At 44.9% G+C, this 19750-nt stretch overlaps 1 protein-coding gene across 1 annotated transcript in view; it reads left to right on the forward strand.

The window, feature by feature from the left end:
* CHGB (chromogranin B) overlaps positions 1-19750 on the forward strand; it is a 318820-nt gene that overhangs the window by 101048 nt on the left and 198022 nt on the right. The window contains exon 2 of the mRNA XM_069608269.1: positions 10437-10483. Within this exon, the coding sequence (XP_069464370.1) occupies positions 10437-10483 (47 nt within the window). The remainder of the gene's footprint in view (positions 1-10436; positions 10484-19750) is intronic.

Raw genomic sequence — 19750 nt, forward strand, 5'->3', positions numbered from 1 at the left:
AAAGCCAATTAATCCTGAACATGGCTTTTGTGCGAGGCAGCACAAAAGCACACATTAGATGAAAGAGTGCAACCCGTTAACAATTTAGGTTCACACAGAATTTCCTCCAGAGGTCCGATATCTAATGGGGTTGAATGTCGGTTGTGAGTAGCTGATGCTAATGGAATTTCCAGTTGACACCTAAGAAATGTTTTCTACTGGATCCAGTTGTGGCATATCAGTTTTCAGACAGCAGGCTATACATATATACGTACACATATTGTGAGGAATTCGACCATCCACACGGGGAGTGTGCGCTCACCTGGGCTTTTTTGGTTTTTTTGATAAGTGAAAATGAATGATGGGAGATCAGCCTCTGGAAATGTGCGAGACCATTACACACAAATCTCCTCTGCTCACCGCACGAAACGCTTAGTCACGTGTACTTTGGGAAGACACAGCCTACAGGCACTACCTTCCGCTGTCATATTCAACTGGAATGTGACATCCACAGGTACATCAAAGCATCCCAAGAAGGGGGAAGGCACACCTTCCTCCAGCCATGTGCAGCCTAATTTAAATATCAAAGGCCCCATGGATCTGCTTTTCCTTTGCCTAATCCGGCTGGTGGTAGTGCATACTAATGAGGAATAATTAAGGAAAGCCTGGAGCAGAGGTGTGGTTGCCGGACAGACAACAGGAATTTATTTATTTCTTTTATTTAATTTATTTTTTACATTTGCGTTGCACACTTAAACCCTCAGGAATCAGGGTGCAATCAGGAAGGCGAGGCTAACAACCCTTTGCTATGCAATGTGTCAACTTGAAGCTAGTTCCCTCCCCTCTGTTTGAAAGGGAGTGAAATGCATGTCTGGGTCCACTATTTACTGTAGGCAAACCCCTGCAGAGCTGACCCCTTTGAGAGGGGAGAAGTATGTGATTTGGGGGAGACAGGAAGTCTGCTCTCATCACAAACTTCAAGGGAGACCTGCGCTTTAATCAAGATTCACAGAGGGCTCAGTTAACGAGAGAGACACTTTGATCTAAAGCGGGCAGGAAGATGGGTGTGACTTAGGTATATGTTGTCACCCCTTACCTTTTTCTGTTGCAGAGCACTCTGGTCCTGACCTCATGCATAACAGAAGATTGTTGGTTGGGACCCAGGATTGGTCCATTAATGTAGGCTTAGCCTGCAACAATCACTGGGGCCCATTTGGCTTTAAAGGAGGGCTGAACCCCTCACTTAGCAGATCATCCGACGACTTTCAAAGGAGTAAGAAGAAGGATTCATTTGGACCCGAGCTGAAAGTACAGTCTACCTTACATCTTACGCCAGTGAAGGATGGGCAGGAGTTCCAAGAGGGAAGCAAGATCCCTCCTCTAAACCTCGTCTAGGGAACAGAGGGAGATAGCGGACTCAAAGGACCCGTCCAGCAGCTCCAGAACCGGTACCCAGTCAGCACACAGCGTGCCCTGCTAGGTTCTGCCGGCAAGCTTCTGAGGTGGGAAGTGCCGGAGAGTATCTGAACTAAGGACAAGGCTGTTGCCTGCAAACACTCTCCTGAGCTTTGGGCCATCTGCCTGATAACATGAGCCATGTGAAGAAGCTAAGAGGAGTGTCACTCAAGCATCAACCAGTGTCCATCTTTTAAGATAGTCGAGCCTTCGAATCTGGCTGCACTGCGGACTGTTGTCACGCCACAGTCACCAGAGCCGTCCAAGCCACCTCTCGACCAGCGCTCCAGATCCACCAACCAGCACAGAGACAACGATTCTTGGCCCTTAGTCACCACGCTGGCTAGCCTGCAGCAGTCCTTCCCACCTCGCTTGCCGAACTGCCTGCCGCCTGATACCCACAGCTGTCTCCCCCCTCAAACTCTGTTTTAGGAACTGCTCTGCGCCCTGGAACCACCTTGATGCGGTCGAGCATCAAGAACTTCTTAAGCACCAGGTACATTGTGGTTCTGCCCCCCTGGTCCTTCTCTGGAAGCCCCTAGAGACAGTTACGACCCTTTGCCCCTTGGTGCTGAAACCAATAACCTGGAACAGTAGGACTGATTACTTTACCAACTACCCTCCTGTCAGCATCCAGAGTGCATCCCTTTCCTTCGTGAAACTGTCTGTCCTCTGTGTTCCTTTACAGGGTGGGTTGTATTTTGTAGCGTGCTAGAATTGTCTGTTGTAATAATAATAAAGTAGATATTTGTATACAACCTTGACTGGACAGTCCCTTTTATCATTGGGTAATAGTTGCATTTTCGCTGTGTTACAACTAACCAGCACGACCTTGTAGAGATAAGCCTGCTGTTCCATTCAAATTACTAAAAATTGGACAAGGAGGTTTATAATTGACTTGTGTTCGGATCCCTTCTGATGTACTAGAGGTGTGGGGATGGTTGATGGTTTAAAAACCGATATTCACCCCTGGACCACTGTTACCCTGGAATGTGATTCATCACACATATATATATACACAAAGCTACCTCTGAAAACGATTCAGCCGCCTTCTTCTTGTCGGATCTGCCAGTTTCATTAGGATGACTAAAGGAAAAGCATGAAATAGAGCTGAAATACCGGTGATTCTTTGAGAGCTGTCTGACGGATCTCAGGGGAATCTGTACAATCTTGTGACTAAAAGCTTGTTTTCAGGCATTGGGTTTTCTCGAGTTGCAAAATCAACACACTTCCTGGATGCATTTGCTAAACAATTGTTATTGTTGGCACACACCAGGCAAAGTTGAGATATTAATGTGTACACGAGGAAAACTATATCTATAAATCTTAAAGTGTGACCTGTGCAGCAGAGCTCAGTAAACAGCAACACACGCGGCTTCAAATGCTAACACTGGTGATTAGCTTAAAATACAACAGTCCCAGAAATATATGGCAGAAGTGAAACTGCAGAAAGGGATAGCAGCACGTGCATGCTACAGATGGAAGAGCCACAGACTTTGCCACGCGTGTTTGAAAAGCCTATTGAGCTGGAGACGAGTCAGCAAGTCTCCAGGATGATATAATATGATAGGTTATTTATAACGCGCTTAATACCCAGAGGTTTCTAAGCGCAGACCCGGGGATCGAACCTGTGTTGCTCCGTGTCGTCTTGCTTCCAAGACATGCACGTTGCCACTGAACTATCCTCCCGAGACAATGATGAAAGAAACATGGCCAACAGCCAGGGGCCTTTGAAAAGCCTATTGGGCTGGGGACGAGTCAGCCAGTCTCCAGGATAATGAAAGAAACATTGGCAGCAGCCTGGGACTTTTAAAAGCCTATTTGGCTGGGGACGAGTCAGCCAGTCTCCAGGACGATGAAAGAGACATTGCTAGCAGCCAGGGGCCTTTGAAAAGCGTATTGGGCTGGCGACGAGTCAGCCAGTCTCCTGGATTATGAAAGCAACATTGCCTGCAGCCTGGGACCTTTGAAAAACCTTATGGGCTGAGGACAAGTCAGCCAGTCTCCAGGATGATGAAAGAAGCATTGCTAGCAGCCAGGGGCCTCTGAGAAGCCTATTGGGCTGGGGACTAGTCAGCCAGTCTCCAGGATGATGAAAGAAGCATTGCCAGCAGACAGGGGCCTTTGAAAAGCCTATTGGGCTGGGGACGAGTCAGCCAGTCTCCAGGATGATGAAAGAACATTGCCAGCAGCCTGGGACCTTTGAAAAGCCTATTGGGCGGGGGACAAGTCAGTCAGTCTCCAGGATGATGAAAGAAACATCACCAACCGTCTAAGGCCTCTGGAAGACCAGCTGGGATTAGCCCGAGTCAGTCAATATCCGGGAGTGGGAATATACATTACCAACAGCCAGCGGCCAATGAAAGGTCAGGTGGGCTGGAACAGGCTCAGTCAGGCTCAGTCAATATCGAGGGGGAGACACTTCTACACCAAATAGGGGAGTGTGTGCATCCCCTTTCAGAACACAAAGAGACGCACTTTAACTCTAGCATCAATCAAAGATACATGATGTGTATAGCAAAGGTTGCGAAGTAGTGTTGTACTCTATTATGGTACTTTAATTAAGGTTTAATCGGCCGTGTGTTCACTTTCTTTATATTCGGGAAATACAGTGTTTCTACCATAACACTGGCATTCCCAACCTTTGTAGCCTTTACATTTCATTAACCCCTGGACAACTGTTTGCACCCAAACGTTGGTATTTCCAACATTGGTAGATGAACCTTTTTGGATGTAGTAAACGTAACTTAAAAAAGTGTCTTTTCCCTGTATGCCCTGTCCTTTTATTTCTCTGTGTGTACAGCTGAATTACACGTTTTCTATAGATTAACAGATAACATTATGAAATCAGTGTTTTCTAAATGCTCACCAGTTCTTTCATGGCACCTGATTATTTTACTCTATCTTTAATCAGAGGAAGGAAAGATATGAGTATGGACAACCCCTTCATGGATCTGAACACGCAACCTCATGTTGGGGAAATGACCACGCAAAGATCTCACTCTAACCGCCACCCGAAGGCAGATGTACAGACACGTGCGCATAGGAATCACTGCACAAAGTTAAGATCGTATGTTGGATCAGTGCTTTAAGTGGCATTACAAATCGAGCCGGGGCTCATCGAGGGGCGCGGCCTAACAACGGGGGTCTTCAGGGCCCGTTAGGCCACGCCCCCTTGACGAGCCCCAGCTCAATGGGCTACTGGCACCCCTGCCAGGCAGCCTTTTGTAGAGATTAGCACCCTCTCCCCAATGGAGGAGAGGGTGCTGATCTCTGCATTTATTTTGTATAGGCTTGCCTGGCAGGGGACAGCGCCTCGCCTATTCAGCCTTAATGGTGGCGCTGCCCCTCGCCAGCTGGGGAGGGGCAGCGTCACCATTATGGCTGAAAGGGTGAGGCCACTGGAAGCAGAGGCCTTTTTCCTAAAGACTGAAACTCCCGCGAATCCGCGGGAGCTTCAGTATTTAGAATGCAAGGCCTCTGCTTCCAGCGGCCTCACGTTTTCTCCATAATGGTGGCGCCGGCCCACGTGCATCACTTGATTAAAGGGATGCCTCGCAGGTGCGGCGCCACCATTATGGCTAAAAGGCATTTTTTTCTGAAGCCTGAAGCTCTCGCTCACGAGCGAGAGCTTTAGGCTGTAGAAAAAAAATGCCTTTTTGTGTAGTGGCCGGGGCTGCCAGGGGAGATTAGTGGGCCCCGGCAGGGCCCCGCCTCAAAACGAAATTTCGGAGCCTGCCGGGGCCCAGCCCCGGCAGGCCCCGGCCCACTTAAAGCCCTGGATTTAGGGGTGTGTGCACACAGCCGGGGTTCCAGTCAGACATAGAGGTGCATGTAAGCAGTCTAGTGGGCTGCAGGTGCAGTTTACAGGCAATCGCATGCAGAGGAATGGTACGCATATTGTCGGGGTGCTGTTAATAGTTACGGGGGCCGCCATCCAATGTCACCCGGGAGCTGGCCTGGTTGCAGGGGACCTCACGCAGGAGTACCAGGGTTCATGAGTTTGTGGCCGAGGTGCACGCACAGGTAAGTATTAATGGGTAGTTCTGCTTTGCAGGGGTGCACATCAGGGGCGTTCGGCCGCGACTTGTCATAGGGTTACTTTGCGGGAAACATTCCATGAGTACGCGGAGTGAGCACAAAAACCTTTGCTTGCAGGGACACGCAAATTCAATTTCACTGCACAAACTTTGCGGGATCTATGCGCACCTTTCCATGAATCAGTGCCATAATGTGTTGAAGTCAAATTTTGTTGGATGGTTTTACCCTCAGAATCCGAGATAACATCACCTTCGCAAGTCTTTTTTCCTTCAGTGGCTCATTTCTTGCATGCTTTCCCTGGAGACGTCTTGAGGAGCTTTAGCAGAGTATTTCCAATGTGTAAACCCCTTTGCAACCACCCTGACCTGGCTGCGCTTGCACTCATAACCTGATTCCTGGTGCTCACATGCCTGTTATCTGTCTCGTCTGCCTATCTGCGACCGGAGAGTTTGGAATTCAACAAACCTTGCAGTCCCTGAAGCTGCCATTTAGGATCTGCGGCAATACTATGTAATGTAAAGGCAAAAATATACAGAACATTTAAAAGACAGTTCATATACAGTAAATGAAGAGATCTCTGTATTTTACCTTGCTGCTGGCGCTGGGTGCCTGACAGCCGGGATATTAAGCTGTGCGTGGGGGTGGGGGGGGGGGGCAAATTTAACGTTCACACGAATGGATTTTACATCAAAAAGGGCCTTGTGGTGCTTTGGTTTTGCAGCACAACATGTCAAATGAGACATTTGCACGTGCTGCGACCACATTCAACATTCAGCATGTTAAACACACAACAATTCCAAAATGTAGGCTTTTAATATGCAAGCTGTGTGTACAAAGTCCACATTTAAACCTAAAGGTGCCATTTTAATTGTTCCTGTCCTAACACAATGACGACTCCTCACCCTTGCCATGTTAGGATTTTGGAAATGGCTAAAGAAAACCTTGTTTGGTTAAATGGCCTTCCGATACCTTGGGCCTCATTACACGGATGGCGGTAAGGATTTACCGGTACCGGTAAAATACTGGTACCGGTAAATCCTTACCGCCTTACTACGAGGTCCCTTTGCGGGTTGGGGGATTTAACGCCTGCTTTTTGCAGGCGTTAAAATCCAACCCGCAAAGGGACCTCGGAGCTAATTACGGCACCGCAAAATTGCGGTGCCGTAATTAGCGCCTTCCCCATTCCCATAGAGCCCTATGGGGCAGAAATGGGAATGGGGAAGGGCAATGGTGGAAGGGGGATTTACCGCCCCTCCAACCTTGGAATGGGGCGGTAAATCCCCTTTCCACCAAGGCGGTGCCGGTATTTTACCGGCATGAGCCATGGCGCTAATAGCACCCTGGCTCACCACCTACCGTGTAATGAGGCCCAAGGTCTTGTTGGGATATGTCCTTGGTGTTAATGTGCGCCCAGATGCCAGCGGGCTTTGACGCATAATAAACAAATAAATAAACACATTCTCTTAGGGAATCATGGGCACCCATGGGGCAGAATGCATTTTGGCCTACCAGTTTATCATTTGAACCTGAAATGCGTTTACATGGCTACCTGTAAATCCCTAAACCATTCTCAAGAAGCTCCATGAAGCCTTTCTAATCACATGCTCTTGCATGCACTTATATGTATTTCTCACTTCACACACTACTTCTAAACTCTTAATGTCCGACTAAAGCATTTTTGGTAATACAGTCCAGATTCAAAAACTGAGAACTTTAAAGAACTTTGCATCCATTTAAAAACAATTGTTTCTTCATTTCGGCACTTGGTTAAAATAACTTTAAATCTAACATTTATTGCCATTAAAATCCCTTCCAAAATAGCTGCCATCTTTAGAGTAAACTGATTTATTTTGAAATACACTACAAACATTAGCCTCTTAAAGAGATAGTGTGTTCAAAAATGTTATTGTCTTAAAAGATGGCCAATAATCAAAAACATATGTTAAACATCTTTTGAACGAAAATTCCTATGTAACATTTTGAGCAAATAATGTTTAAACCCCTTTAATTTCAAGCACTAGGAGGCATCCTTTTTGTGAAATGGATGAGCCTCCTGTGATTGTGTTATTCTCTGCCCTTGTGGCAGTAATGAAACAAAAGCCACCTGCTGGTAGCTTTTATTACAGTGGCTTTTGCTTAATTAGTGGCAGAGAGCAGAGAAGTGTTTTTTTTTTTTTTTAAATTAAACAATTGTTGTATTCATGATTGCTGTGGTTAGAAAACAAAGGGACGGTATAAATCCCCATTCATGGAGTCCCATAGGACTACATGAGGGGATTTGCCATCATTACCGGCACCGGCATTGCCGGTGCTGGTAATGACGGCTTTTTTTGCCAGTAGGGCATCTGGCTTAGGTAGCACAGGGGCCCCACCGGAGAAACCGTAGTCGGCCGGCCCGGTAAAGTGCTGGTATTCACGAATACCAGCACGTTTTTAACAGACCGGCTGACTCGGAATGAGGCCCATTGTACGTTGATACACTTTCTTAGGGGTGCTTCAAAATTAATCTCTCCTGACACAATGGAAGAAATAACCATACCGAAGTATCAAAAAATGCCAATATGTGTTAATATACTGGATTTATAGTACAATTTTACAATTTGTATTATTCTATAATTTTTATTTTATTTTTGGGGAAAAATACTCTACTTATTACTGTATAACTTTCTAGTTTATGAACCTGTTTGTCTTTCTGAATCCAATGCTGTCATTGAAGGTTTAAAGAGATGCATGAATAGATAACGGTATCGTCCCATCGGCAATGAACTTTAGTTTTTGGAATATTTGTAAACAAGTTGGTTTTGGCAAAAGAAATCTTAGAAGTTTGAATAAAACGAAATGAAATAATAATGGCAACAGAGCGCACATCTTATTTACCACCCTTACCCATGATGACCTATTTGCTCAACCCTCATGATGGCAGTTCTTGAATGTGGCACTGGAAAGGTAGACAGAAAGGGTGTCTTATAAAATGAGGCCTTTAGGTCAACAGAATGACAAAACAGTGGTGTTTGTTTGCCGTTGTAGTGCACTTTCAATCCGTATAGGCAACTGTGCAACACTCATCCGTGTTGAACAGACCCACATGAAACCAATCAGGGTTAAGTGCTTTGTTTTACTAACCCAACTAACCCAACTTTCTAACGTCAGGAGTAAATGTTTGCCCAACATTTCTTTCACTTGATATACTATTAAGAAAGATCAATCTATATTGTTTTTGGTCTCATAATTTCCTTTCCCTTTTTAAAACAAATAAGAAATCAATATACTACCTCTTCAACTTTTAGGAATTCACCCAGGCAATAATATTTAGTTCAGCAGAGGTCAAGATCTTTTGCCTCCATCATAATTATTATTTATTTTGGCATTTCGCCATGCCGTAGCCATAGATTTAGACATCATGGTTCATAGCGCCATTTTCCTGACCTGATCTATTTGTATAGGAATACATTAGTCAGTTGTTGCATCCTTTTTTACCATTATGCCTTGAAAATGATCTTGCAAAACAAGAACCTTGATTATCTGTAGTATCATAAATGCGTTCTTCCCAGTGACACTAGCTTTTGCTCTTTTTCTGTCACGCCCACGCTTTATAACCTTTGCTACCCTTTTCATGGCTTCTAACATAGTTTTACCCGCTAGCTACTTTTTTCTATAGTGTTTTTAAGTTGGCATTTCAATTAATGAAAGAAGACAAATATATCACTGATAAGGGTTTGGGTACGCAACTAGGAAATTAATCTATTAAGTTTGTATTTAACTGTCAACAATTAAAATCAAACATTCATTCACAGTAATTCCTGTGTTATGAACTCCCTGAGCAACAGGAGGCTGCCATTTTCCCTGTCGAGCAACAGGTAAATATGTGTGCGCGCCCTTCCCCTCCCCCAAAACTTCCATCCCTCCCCCAGCCCCTGCCCCAATTACTTGTAACTGTCTCATTCCTCACTGGCGCCTGGAACACACTCCACTCTTACCCAACCCGGCATTCAGAAAATAAGGAGGTCTCTTCTGATTGATCAAGCTCCTAAAACCCTGGCCCACACTCTAATCATCGCTCAAGGGTATCAATTCTGTGCAGGTAAGATAGTTCAGCGAGATAAATGCTTTTCTCAGTCAACTGTGTTCAGCCTGCCGGTCCGAATCTGGACAAAGCCGAGTCGGTTCTTCATCCTCACGAGTCCGATACATTCAGGGCTGTTACATTGGGTAGTACTATTAAATATTACAGCACTTAGAAGAGGGAGGAAACCAAAACAAAGTGCTATATAAAAACCTATAATCAGCCACCCTATTTCTTCTTTCAAGAACTCTTGATTTTGTTTTCCATTTCTGTCTCCTCTTTATTCTCTCCCCACCTGCTCACCTCTTCACTGTCCCCTACTCTTGTCTCCAGTTGCACTCTCTCCTGTTCACGTTTTCATGGCTTGATCCATCCTCACCTGCCTTGCAAGACTTCCCTGCACATCCCTAAATGTTCACTCCATGCTGCCTTTCAGTTCATACTAACCACCCACTGTACATCCCGAGGTTTCGCTCATTTAAAGACTAGGCTCTCAAGCTGTCCAACCAACATTTGAGCCACTTACGCCCTCTCGTCTTTCCATACGACCTTTCAAAGTATTCTTCTCCCCTGAACCTTTCCTAATAACAGATCCTCTGCTTTGCACTTCTTGGTAGCCAATACTCTATATACATGTTGATATGATATGATAGGTTATTTATAACGCGCTTAATGCCAAGAGGTTTCTAAGCGCAGAACCGGGATCCAACCTATGGTGCTTTGTGTCGTTTTGCTTCCCAGGCAAGCACGTTACCCCTGAGTTATCCTATCCAATAAGAGACATGCCTGCCTCAATTCTGAAATGTAACAAAATGTCGGCATCTAAATTTGCTTAACTTGTAAGATTGTTGGGTATTATAACCTCTATATGACTACTTCTATTTTTTTCTCTTACCAGCTGTCAATCCAACACCCCTGGACAAGGCGGAACACCCAGAAGAACTGGTAGGTGGTCAAAACAACATGTTATTCGATTCCCAGTGTCTCTGCACAACCATTGTGTGCACAGCACACCTTTTTCTGATTTGGTGTTGCTGGTTTCTTTTCAGTTCTCATTTTCATTTCCCGGCCACGGAAGTGCTGCTATCCAAAGGTTCCCCAGCGGTCACATGACCAGGGAAAAAGATTATTAATGTTCTGACCAGAGAGTCATAAGTGTGACTATGGTGTACATAAAATTAGCATTTTCAGCTCGGTTCTGAGCCACAAAAAAATGTTTTCACTTGCTCTTGCACAAATGTTCATTCCCACAAAGGGAAAATCACGCAAGGGGCGCAACTTGAACACGTCTCCAGATGAACAGTCACACAATCGTGACTAGATGTGTGAAGTTAGGCGAAAAATTCAGCATGCGGGCGTGTGTGGTCTGCAATAATGGCCGCCCTCACCTATGGATGCGCGTGCGCATTATGCAGCAGCGCTCACATCCGCCACATGGACCGTGCTGATTTCTAGTTATTGGGGCCCATTTCAGAAGACCCTTACATCTTCTCCCAAAGATAAGGAACCAGATCCCTAGAGATAGCGGACATCTGACTTCACTAAAAAAAAAGAACCAATAACCACGAAGGAGACCGTGCTGCCATCACTTCCATGTTTATAAGGGGGAGGGGGTCACCACGGTGTGCACCACTGCAGTGAACAGCCAGACTTCCCGCAATAGGCATGCGATGGCTCGAAATATACGACATTCACGTGGTTTGCTAAGTTCTCCCATCCCCGCATTGCATTTGTGTTGGACATATCGGTTAGCCTTCAAACTCTATTTCTTTTCATGAGTCCGTTTTTTTTAATGCTATGAGCATATAACATCTGATGGCCCATATGAGGCATTATCTCGGAGTGTTCATATGTTTTCATTGTTTGATCACACCTTTCTTTAAGGGAACACTTTAAGGATGTGCTTACACTGCTCCTTTTCTAGATACCAGATTGTGCACTGAAGTTCACCGCAAATTGTCCCTCATTTAAAGACAATTCAGATAGGCTAACCTTCGTTGAAAACCATCGCCAGAGGTAACTGAGTAGATATGGCTAGTGTTCCATGCACATTTCTTCCCTCATTACCACCCCTGCGAGAGACGCCAGCCAATCCGCTGGCCCTCAACACAGGCTAACGCTGCCAATATTCCTTCCTGGCGGCCTGCGACTCTTCCGCAAGTACACCATTTGTTTGGTTGGTAGTGCCCTGGGCACTGTATTCCCTCTTCGCCCCTTCAGGTATCCAGCACTGCCATCCCACAATCCTCCAAAAATCCTATATTGCAGCCCCGTTGCCCCCAATTACCTATCTATGTTCTCCGCTCAAGACCCTACCTCCTCATGCAGGCCCTTCGGCAGCCAGCCATGGAAATAGTAAAGGGAATAACTCCCATCTACTATTTTCTGCAGCCGTCTTGTAGTCACTTTTTAAGAATGTCATTTTATTAAAGTTTTTGGATTGAAAAGAGAGAAGAGTATTTGACATGCAAAATAGAAAATGTGTTAAAACAATAACACTAACATCGACTTCTTATCATGTCTGAAACAAATTTGTGAAACAGAAGCTTCCTAAATTCCATGACAGAATAATTGATATCAATTCGCTGGAAGGAACCATCTCAGAATATCTGGCCCAGAATGACAAGTGGTATGGGTCTCTACAAAAGCTACAACCAGAGGAGTGCTCATAGAGACTGGTTAGAGGATCAAGATATACAGGGACAGGATTAAGCAGTGGCACTTGAAACCATAAACAAGAGGTTTGAACATCAGGACAGAGGAACCTTGAGACATCTAACCCCCTCCTCTCTTAATAAGGCCAGGTTTGAACTGAATGAACTGCATACTGCTAAGGCAAGACTTCTAAAAGAAAATGGCTGCTCTTTTTACAAACAAGGAAATATAGCTGGAAAATCATCAGCATACCTGGCAAGAAAGGATGAATTCTCTAAGCACATCCCAGCAATTCGATCGAAAGAAGACCACTTGCTGAATAACCTACTTTCAAGTTCTCTCTAAGCACTTCCAAACTGTCCATCAATCCTGCTCTCATGGCTGCATCGTTAGTCCACAGTACTGCCCTGAAAGCAGTACCAAACCACACTGCTCCCGGACAACGCCTCAAGTTCTCGGCTATGCACGCTGTGGGGTATTGTTTTGCTCTGTGTTTGGCCAGTGGCTGAAGGAAAGGGCTTACAGTGCTGCCAATACCAGTGTGGCCCCGGTGGAGCATAAAGCGGGCTAGCTGCCTACATTATTACTCAACGTTATCTCTAGAGACAACGCAAAGTAATTTCATAGAGTTGACATGGTTTTTTATTGGAAAAGTAATGTGGCAATAAGACCTGAGGCGGTGGGCCAATACCGCCCAAGGTAATGCCCGGGCTGTAGTTATAGGCCTGAGCGTAGCGAGGGCCTTAACGAAGCCCCTGGGAATTACCTGCGGCGGTATTGGCCCACTGCCGAGAGTCTTATTGCCATTAGTACCCCGGCCCGTTGGATCGGGGTGGTAATGGCATTTTTTTCTGTTCCGAAACATGTTTTGGAACAAAAAAAAAAAAAAACAGAAAAAAAAATGGCCACTGCCATGGAAAGGGAAAACGTAGTCCGTTTTCCCTTTCCATGGTGGCCATCGGGAGAGGACGCGCTGGGAACAGAAGTGTTCCCAGCGCATTCGCTTCCAAGACCAGAAGAAAAAAGAAGGTAAGTGGGGTCGGGAGGGCGGAAGGGAGGGGATGGGGAGGAAGAAAAAAAAATGTACCGCGGTCTCCGGCGGGGTGCGATGGAAGCCTCCAGCCATGTGGAGGCTTGGAGCAGGGATGGCCCCGCTCCGAGTCTCCACGCAGCTGGAGGTTTCCATCGTCCCCTGCCGGAGACCGCGGGATAGAAGGTAAGTGGGGTGGGGAGGTAGGAAGGACCAGGGAGGAGGGAGGAAAGGCTTGGGGAAAAAAAAAATCTTACCTGAGTCCCCCTGCGGGGGACGAAGGAGCCATGGGGAGGCTCAGAGCGGGGATTGCCCTGTTTTGAGCCTCCTCATTGGCTGAGGGGCTGCCACGCCCCTCGCAAGGGAACAGAGTAGCCGGCATGCACGGCGTGGACGGGAATACCGTGTGGTATGGCTCGCAAATGAGCCAATCACCACACAGTATTCCTCTTCAGCCGCGCGTGCCGGGTACTAATGGCTCATATTATAATTGGCTTGGTGTGTTCTTTGGATGCGTGCATAAAAGATTTAGTAATGCCAGATAAAATAAACTTCTGTCCGTACCCTGTTTTGAAGCTCCATCTTGATCTCATTTAAATTAGTATTTATCAAAACAGGTTCAGATATTTGTGCCACCCACACCTCAGACCATACCTGTGTAACTCTGCAGTACCTTGTTAATGGCTGCTGATAGTTCTAATTAACAGAGGCCTGAAGCATGGTTACCACTCATAAAGCGCTCTCAAGTGATTCTTGGACCCAACATCAAGATTTAGCTCAGCTCGGGAAAAATGACTTCTTAAACTCATAAAACTATTCACCATTGGTGCAAGGGGTAGTGCCAAGCGCGAGGCTTCTCTTCAGAAGAGAGGCACGACAGAGAAAAAGGTTGGTATGATTTAAACGTTAAATATCAAATATGGAACACCAGGGAGTTATATGTCAAGAGAGAATCAGGAAAGGATTCGGTGCAAGTACGTGGAATGAAAGAAAATGGATGCAGGGAATAATAAAATAAATCGACCTGTAAGTGTCTAATCTTTCAGAGAAAGCTTTAGGGCCTGATTCACAGAGGCGTTTTATAATGGTCGCAATCCCAAAGGAAAACGTTATTTTAATCAGGCCCTTAGTCTTTGGAAAGGAACAAAGTACCTCAGATGAAGAAAGGTCCACGCAACCATGAATTCCCACCAAGGAAGTGTGCCGAATGATCTATGTTCGCTGCAAAAGTCAATCACAACAAGATGGCGGATTTCTCACGGAAAGCAGGCGATGCTGCCATTGTTTTGTGTACAACAAACATGTGTCTATTCAGGATTTCACATTGACCACACTGGTGCTGCAGCCTGAAATGTATACGTACACTGCTTCCAGGGTTGTTTAATGAGCTAACAGGAAAACATATGCTCTTATTGCAAACCTGTACCTTGTTAGTCCATCGCTCAGCGGAAGACTTGGCTTGGACTCACCTAGATCAGCGATGGTGCCACGGCTCTTACTCCCAGTAGCGCACCTGCCAAGGAGATTGCTGATTCGACTGCAGGCCCTCAGTGGTGACCTCCTACTGCTGCGTTCGCTTTGTAGCCAAGAATGAAACAAATACAAGGACATCTCGTTTGCGTAACTTTGAAATGGCATATTATGGGATTTTGGGGGAATTGCTCCTTTTTCTAGTCAAGGACAGCAAACCAAAGGAAATTACTTTCTGATACTTCCTCAAGTACATTTTCCTCATGAACATTTTTCACTGAGTGTTTTTACTCAAGTGCATTTTCCTCGACATTATTTAGTACTTGAGTTGTTTTCAAGAAGCTTCTTTTTTTATTGTGTTTATTATATTGTGCAAAATGCACACATCATAAAACAGCATCAAAGGGATAACCTAAAATACTAGCAAAACAGTAAAAACTCTACACGCATGACTAAATACCAAGCTCATAAAAGCAGGTCAATCACTGAAGCTGTCTTTAAATCATTTGAGAAGTGGTGTGACTACATTCCCCTTGCCTATAATCTGCCATGTTATGTTATTAGGAATTACATAGTACATAACCACCATTTGCATAGTGCACATGCACTCTGTAACAACTGAAAGAGGGTGGATGGGTTTAATTAGTGGGATGGCAAGTTAATTTTGCTCTTGTGTTGATGTGTGTAGAGTGGAAGAACCCTAACATATGCATGAGGGCGCTTTTCTAGGTGTTTTGTGTCAAGAGCATTGCAGTGTTTATGTTTGTGTTGGCTTATGGCCTTTAAATAAGTGGCATATTGTGCAGTAGATGGGATGCAGAGTAACTCTTACAACAAATAAACCAACTCAGGAAGAAGGCAAAGTGGTTTAACTGCTTTAATATCAATTATCTAAAACAGGGAGTTACAACGTACATCAACGGACGCCGCACAGCATAATCGCACTCAATCTCGCTTATTCAGTCCGCACAACTCAAAGCATTTCAGAAAAAACAACATTTATGCAGTAAAAAACCATCATACGTGACGTCATACTAGGTGGCAAACAAGAAAATCCTACAAGGGGTTGTGGTTGGCTGAAGGGGAACATCTAAGTATACTTTCTAAATGGGAATGGGTTGTGATTGGGTCTCTACAGTCAGGTGGGCAAACTATTCCCACCCCTAGTGCAAATCATCTACAACAGTTAATTGACACACAGCTCATCATTGGCTATCAAACTATAAGGCTCTTGATTATATGGCCTCTACAATTGGTTGGCACGCTCGTGCCCTTCTGGAACATTCGTCTCACTAGCAGCACGTAAGCTAGCACCCCATGTGTCAGTGGGTGGACTTGACCATGTCTCCCCACCCAATGAGCCCAACATCCATCATCACCCATGCCTTCTGCCATGCAGACTGTCATTGAACTTGGACTTGCAAAGTATCCTTGCCTCTGAGTATATAAGGGAGTGCGAGCATGCTTCTGGAAATTCTATTTCCATCCTTGTCCCACATGACAGGAGCCCTCAAATCGGCCCATTTTCTAGTATTTAATCGTATTAAATGAAAAACTTGGCAGGCATGGTGTTCCTTCGTTGCACCTTGACAAGATATGATTCGGCTTCTCACGTTCACTGTTCTTCAAGGATAGATAACCAGTTCTTGGCTGCTCCAGTCTTTGACACCAGGCCAGACAGTATCTCTCAGTCTTTCTACAATTTCCAGCTGCTTTCTTGCTGTGACACAGTTTTCAGCCATCTTCTACTTGGGCTTTTGAGCTTCTAAAGTTGTGACACCAATGTCTAGATTCTATACAATGGTGGCTTCACCTGAAGTCTATTCACAATGTATGGCTAGCTTCTATGATTACTTAGTCTACTTGCGTTGCTGCATCTGTACAGTTACCAAACGGCTTGAATTTTCTGCAGTGCTCTTCACACAAGGAATCTTCATTCCGCATATGAAAGGTTGCTCTATTCTTTACTTTGACATCAGATTCTATAAGGTCTATACATTCTCTTCTCCAGTCAGTCTCACTCCTATCTTGTGTGACATCACCAACTTCTCTTTCTTTCATCTTCACATTCCTGCAGCGATTTATTCCAAGAGATTGTCATCTCTACGGGGATACATCAGATAAGGTTTCTTAAAGGGTACCTCTTGTCAAAGACTCTCCTCGGAATGGTTACAGTCACTGGTGTTAAACATGGCATGACTTCTGGCTTCCAGCATGTAGGCGGAAGGGGGGTGGGACTTCCTGCAGAGGCATTTGGCTGCTCCTCTACACTCCTCCCTCTGGTTGATTTATTGACTACTCCTTCACCAGTCTCCACATTTTGATTTCTTCTCTTGAAGAAATGCTTCTTCTGGGACATATCCTTACTACTCCTTACAGAGATCCTGCTGATTTTACATGGTCATCTACACTCCAGGTCATGTAGCTGCACTGTCCATTCGGATTGCAATAGACCCATCGTCCCACATATTTCCTGTGATTTCTTGGATGCAGGAACTTCGTTCCCTTAGGTGCAAAGATCTTGGCCTCTATATATTTTCTGATATCTTCATCTGTCAAACCCTTGGGTCCAAACCCTGATTCGACATCGATCATAATCTTCATCCTTACTGCCTTCTTTGCTGTCTTCTTGCACTGTGTAATTATTATCCTGATCACACAGAATCCAAACATGATCATCACTAAAATTACTCCAAGAAATTTGAAGATATTCGCCATCCATTGTGGAACCCATGAAAAGATAGACGCAAACAACTGTCATCTGAAATATTCTCTGTCTCATCTTCCATCTTGGTGTGTAAGTTTGTCAGCAGCGTTATGGCCTCTGTCAAGGTCCCATTCTCGTCATTGTGTGAAGATATGAACGTGCAACATGATAGCCTGATTTTGGTGCAAACTCCTCATTCCATCGCTGTGATCATATCAAGGACATACCTATTCTGTAGGGTCATCAGTCGTATGGCCCTCAATTCTTCTTTGATAGCATTGAGTACCATTAAGGTAGTGTTGATCGTCTGCAGGAGCTCCCAGAGAGTGATTTGCAACCACTTCGCATTGGCCATTGTCCGGATCCCTGGCATAAAGATAGTCATGAAGATTGAGGCAGCTTTGCTGAACAGCCTATGCTCATATGGGGTAGCATCAATGACTTCTATCGATTTAGCTGAGAAATAGTTCTCCCTCCTTGTTCGATTGAGAAATTCGAGTTATCTTCTTCTCCAATGGGCATCCACTTTTGCAAATTCACTAGTAATCAGGTCACTCTGTGGAATCACTAATGCTGGAACATGGATAAGCACTAAGGAACACGTCCCTCCCCAGTCCTTGGGCAGCTTCATGTAGGCTCTGGACCCACAAGCCCAATATCAATTCATCAGGACAGCTGTTCCTGCTCCCATTTTAGAGACATCAGCTGTAGTCTTGCAACCTTTGTTAACTCGATAGCACAATGTCACATTTGCCAATGGCAATGGAATCACAATCATTGAACCTGATTCATCTTCTACCCATGTCAGCAAGTTGGCATGCTCGGCCCATGACTTTGAACACTCATCATTCACTTTTTGTACTTTTCGCACATAATCTGACTTCAATAGATGAGCTGCATAGGACATCAATCCTTCTCCCATCCCTTCTTGGTCTTCACTCGTCCATACACTAGCAGCTGAGATCGTTCCCAGCATCCAGGTGCCAAGCTGTTTCTATTCTATCAGGACAGTCCATTCTCTTCATTTCTTTTATGACCACTTCATCCTGTCCTGCCCTAGGATACGTGAGCATCTTGCTTTTCCATGCAGGCTCCTTGTCCATCTGTACAGTCTTGATATAATCATCCTAAAATGTAAACGACCATTTCAATCTCCATCGCAGAGTGGCCCAATTTCCTTGAAACTGTCCTCGAGTCATACGTGCAGCGAGGTGAACAAAACATCTAGCATTGTGTTCTGAAATTTCTCTGGAAATAAAAATGTGGGCAGCATTCATGGCATAGGGTATGAGAGCCCAAAAGTAACAACTATCCTTAGACGTTCTCTCTCCCACCTTTTTCATGTGCTGGTACCACATGTTGGGACCTAAGTGTGCTGCGCTATCTAGGTAAGTATTTATTCCATCATTGTCTTCCTCTGGGCTTCTCTTGTGTCTCCCTAACATAATGGTTGCAGCCCATGGAAAGAACTCTAAAGCAGCTCTAATTTGGGGAGACAACACAAAGGGTTTTGGCTCATCGGTAATAGGTACATCTAAATTAGTTCTTGGAGTGGGGAGGATCAAAGGGACACCTGTCTTATGCGGACCAAAGAAACAGAGGGTGTGAACCAGGAGAAACAGGAAGACAAAGATAGAAACCAAACATGCATATATTATACACCAGAATATTAACCCACGCCATTTATGGAATCCTGGAATTGGTTGGGCTTGCTCATTCCCCAAAAAAGTGCCAGCTTCAACATTCCTCATCCTTATTGTAATTTGTTTAAGGAGAAAAACACTTTTAATCAGGTAACTGCGGTAGATCAAGTAGCTGCAATATCTCTTCCACTATTGCTACAAGCAGCCTTCTGATTACAGGGCCATTCTTAGGATCCTGTAAAAAAGTTCGAACATCAGTGTGTCTTCTGACAAGAGCAAGATACGCTTGAAGGATAAATACAAAAATAGCAAGTAGAAGTCTATGGGCATCTCTGTTTGACAATACCATAGATTCACCTAAATAGAAACTCAGTGAGAAATGAGTCTGGAAATTGTTTGCGTATCCCGTCGTCAAATTCGAACTCTAGATTAGGCATTTTTTCGATACATCAATTGTCATTCTAAAGTCCACTTTTCAAAAGAATCCTGTGACTCTCTGCATGGTTTGCACACCTGTTATAATATCTATGAGGTTTGTCCAAGGTGAGTCACAGTCCAAATGCAAAATTGCATTTATCAGCTATTAGCTTTATCGTCCTTCTTCTTTGTCATTGATCGGGTTTTCACACGATGAAATTCTTCTTCTTGTCTTGCTTCTCGATCGAGAACTGGGGGTGCTGCGGTCTCGCCACTGTACTGTCTAATGT

This window comes from Ambystoma mexicanum, chromosome 4q (assembly GCF_040938575.1).
Source record: "Ambystoma mexicanum isolate Mex_15411 chromosome 4q, UKY_AmexF1_1, whole genome shotgun sequence".
Lineage (NCBI taxonomy): Eukaryota > Metazoa > Chordata > Amphibia > Caudata > Ambystomatidae > Ambystoma > Ambystoma mexicanum.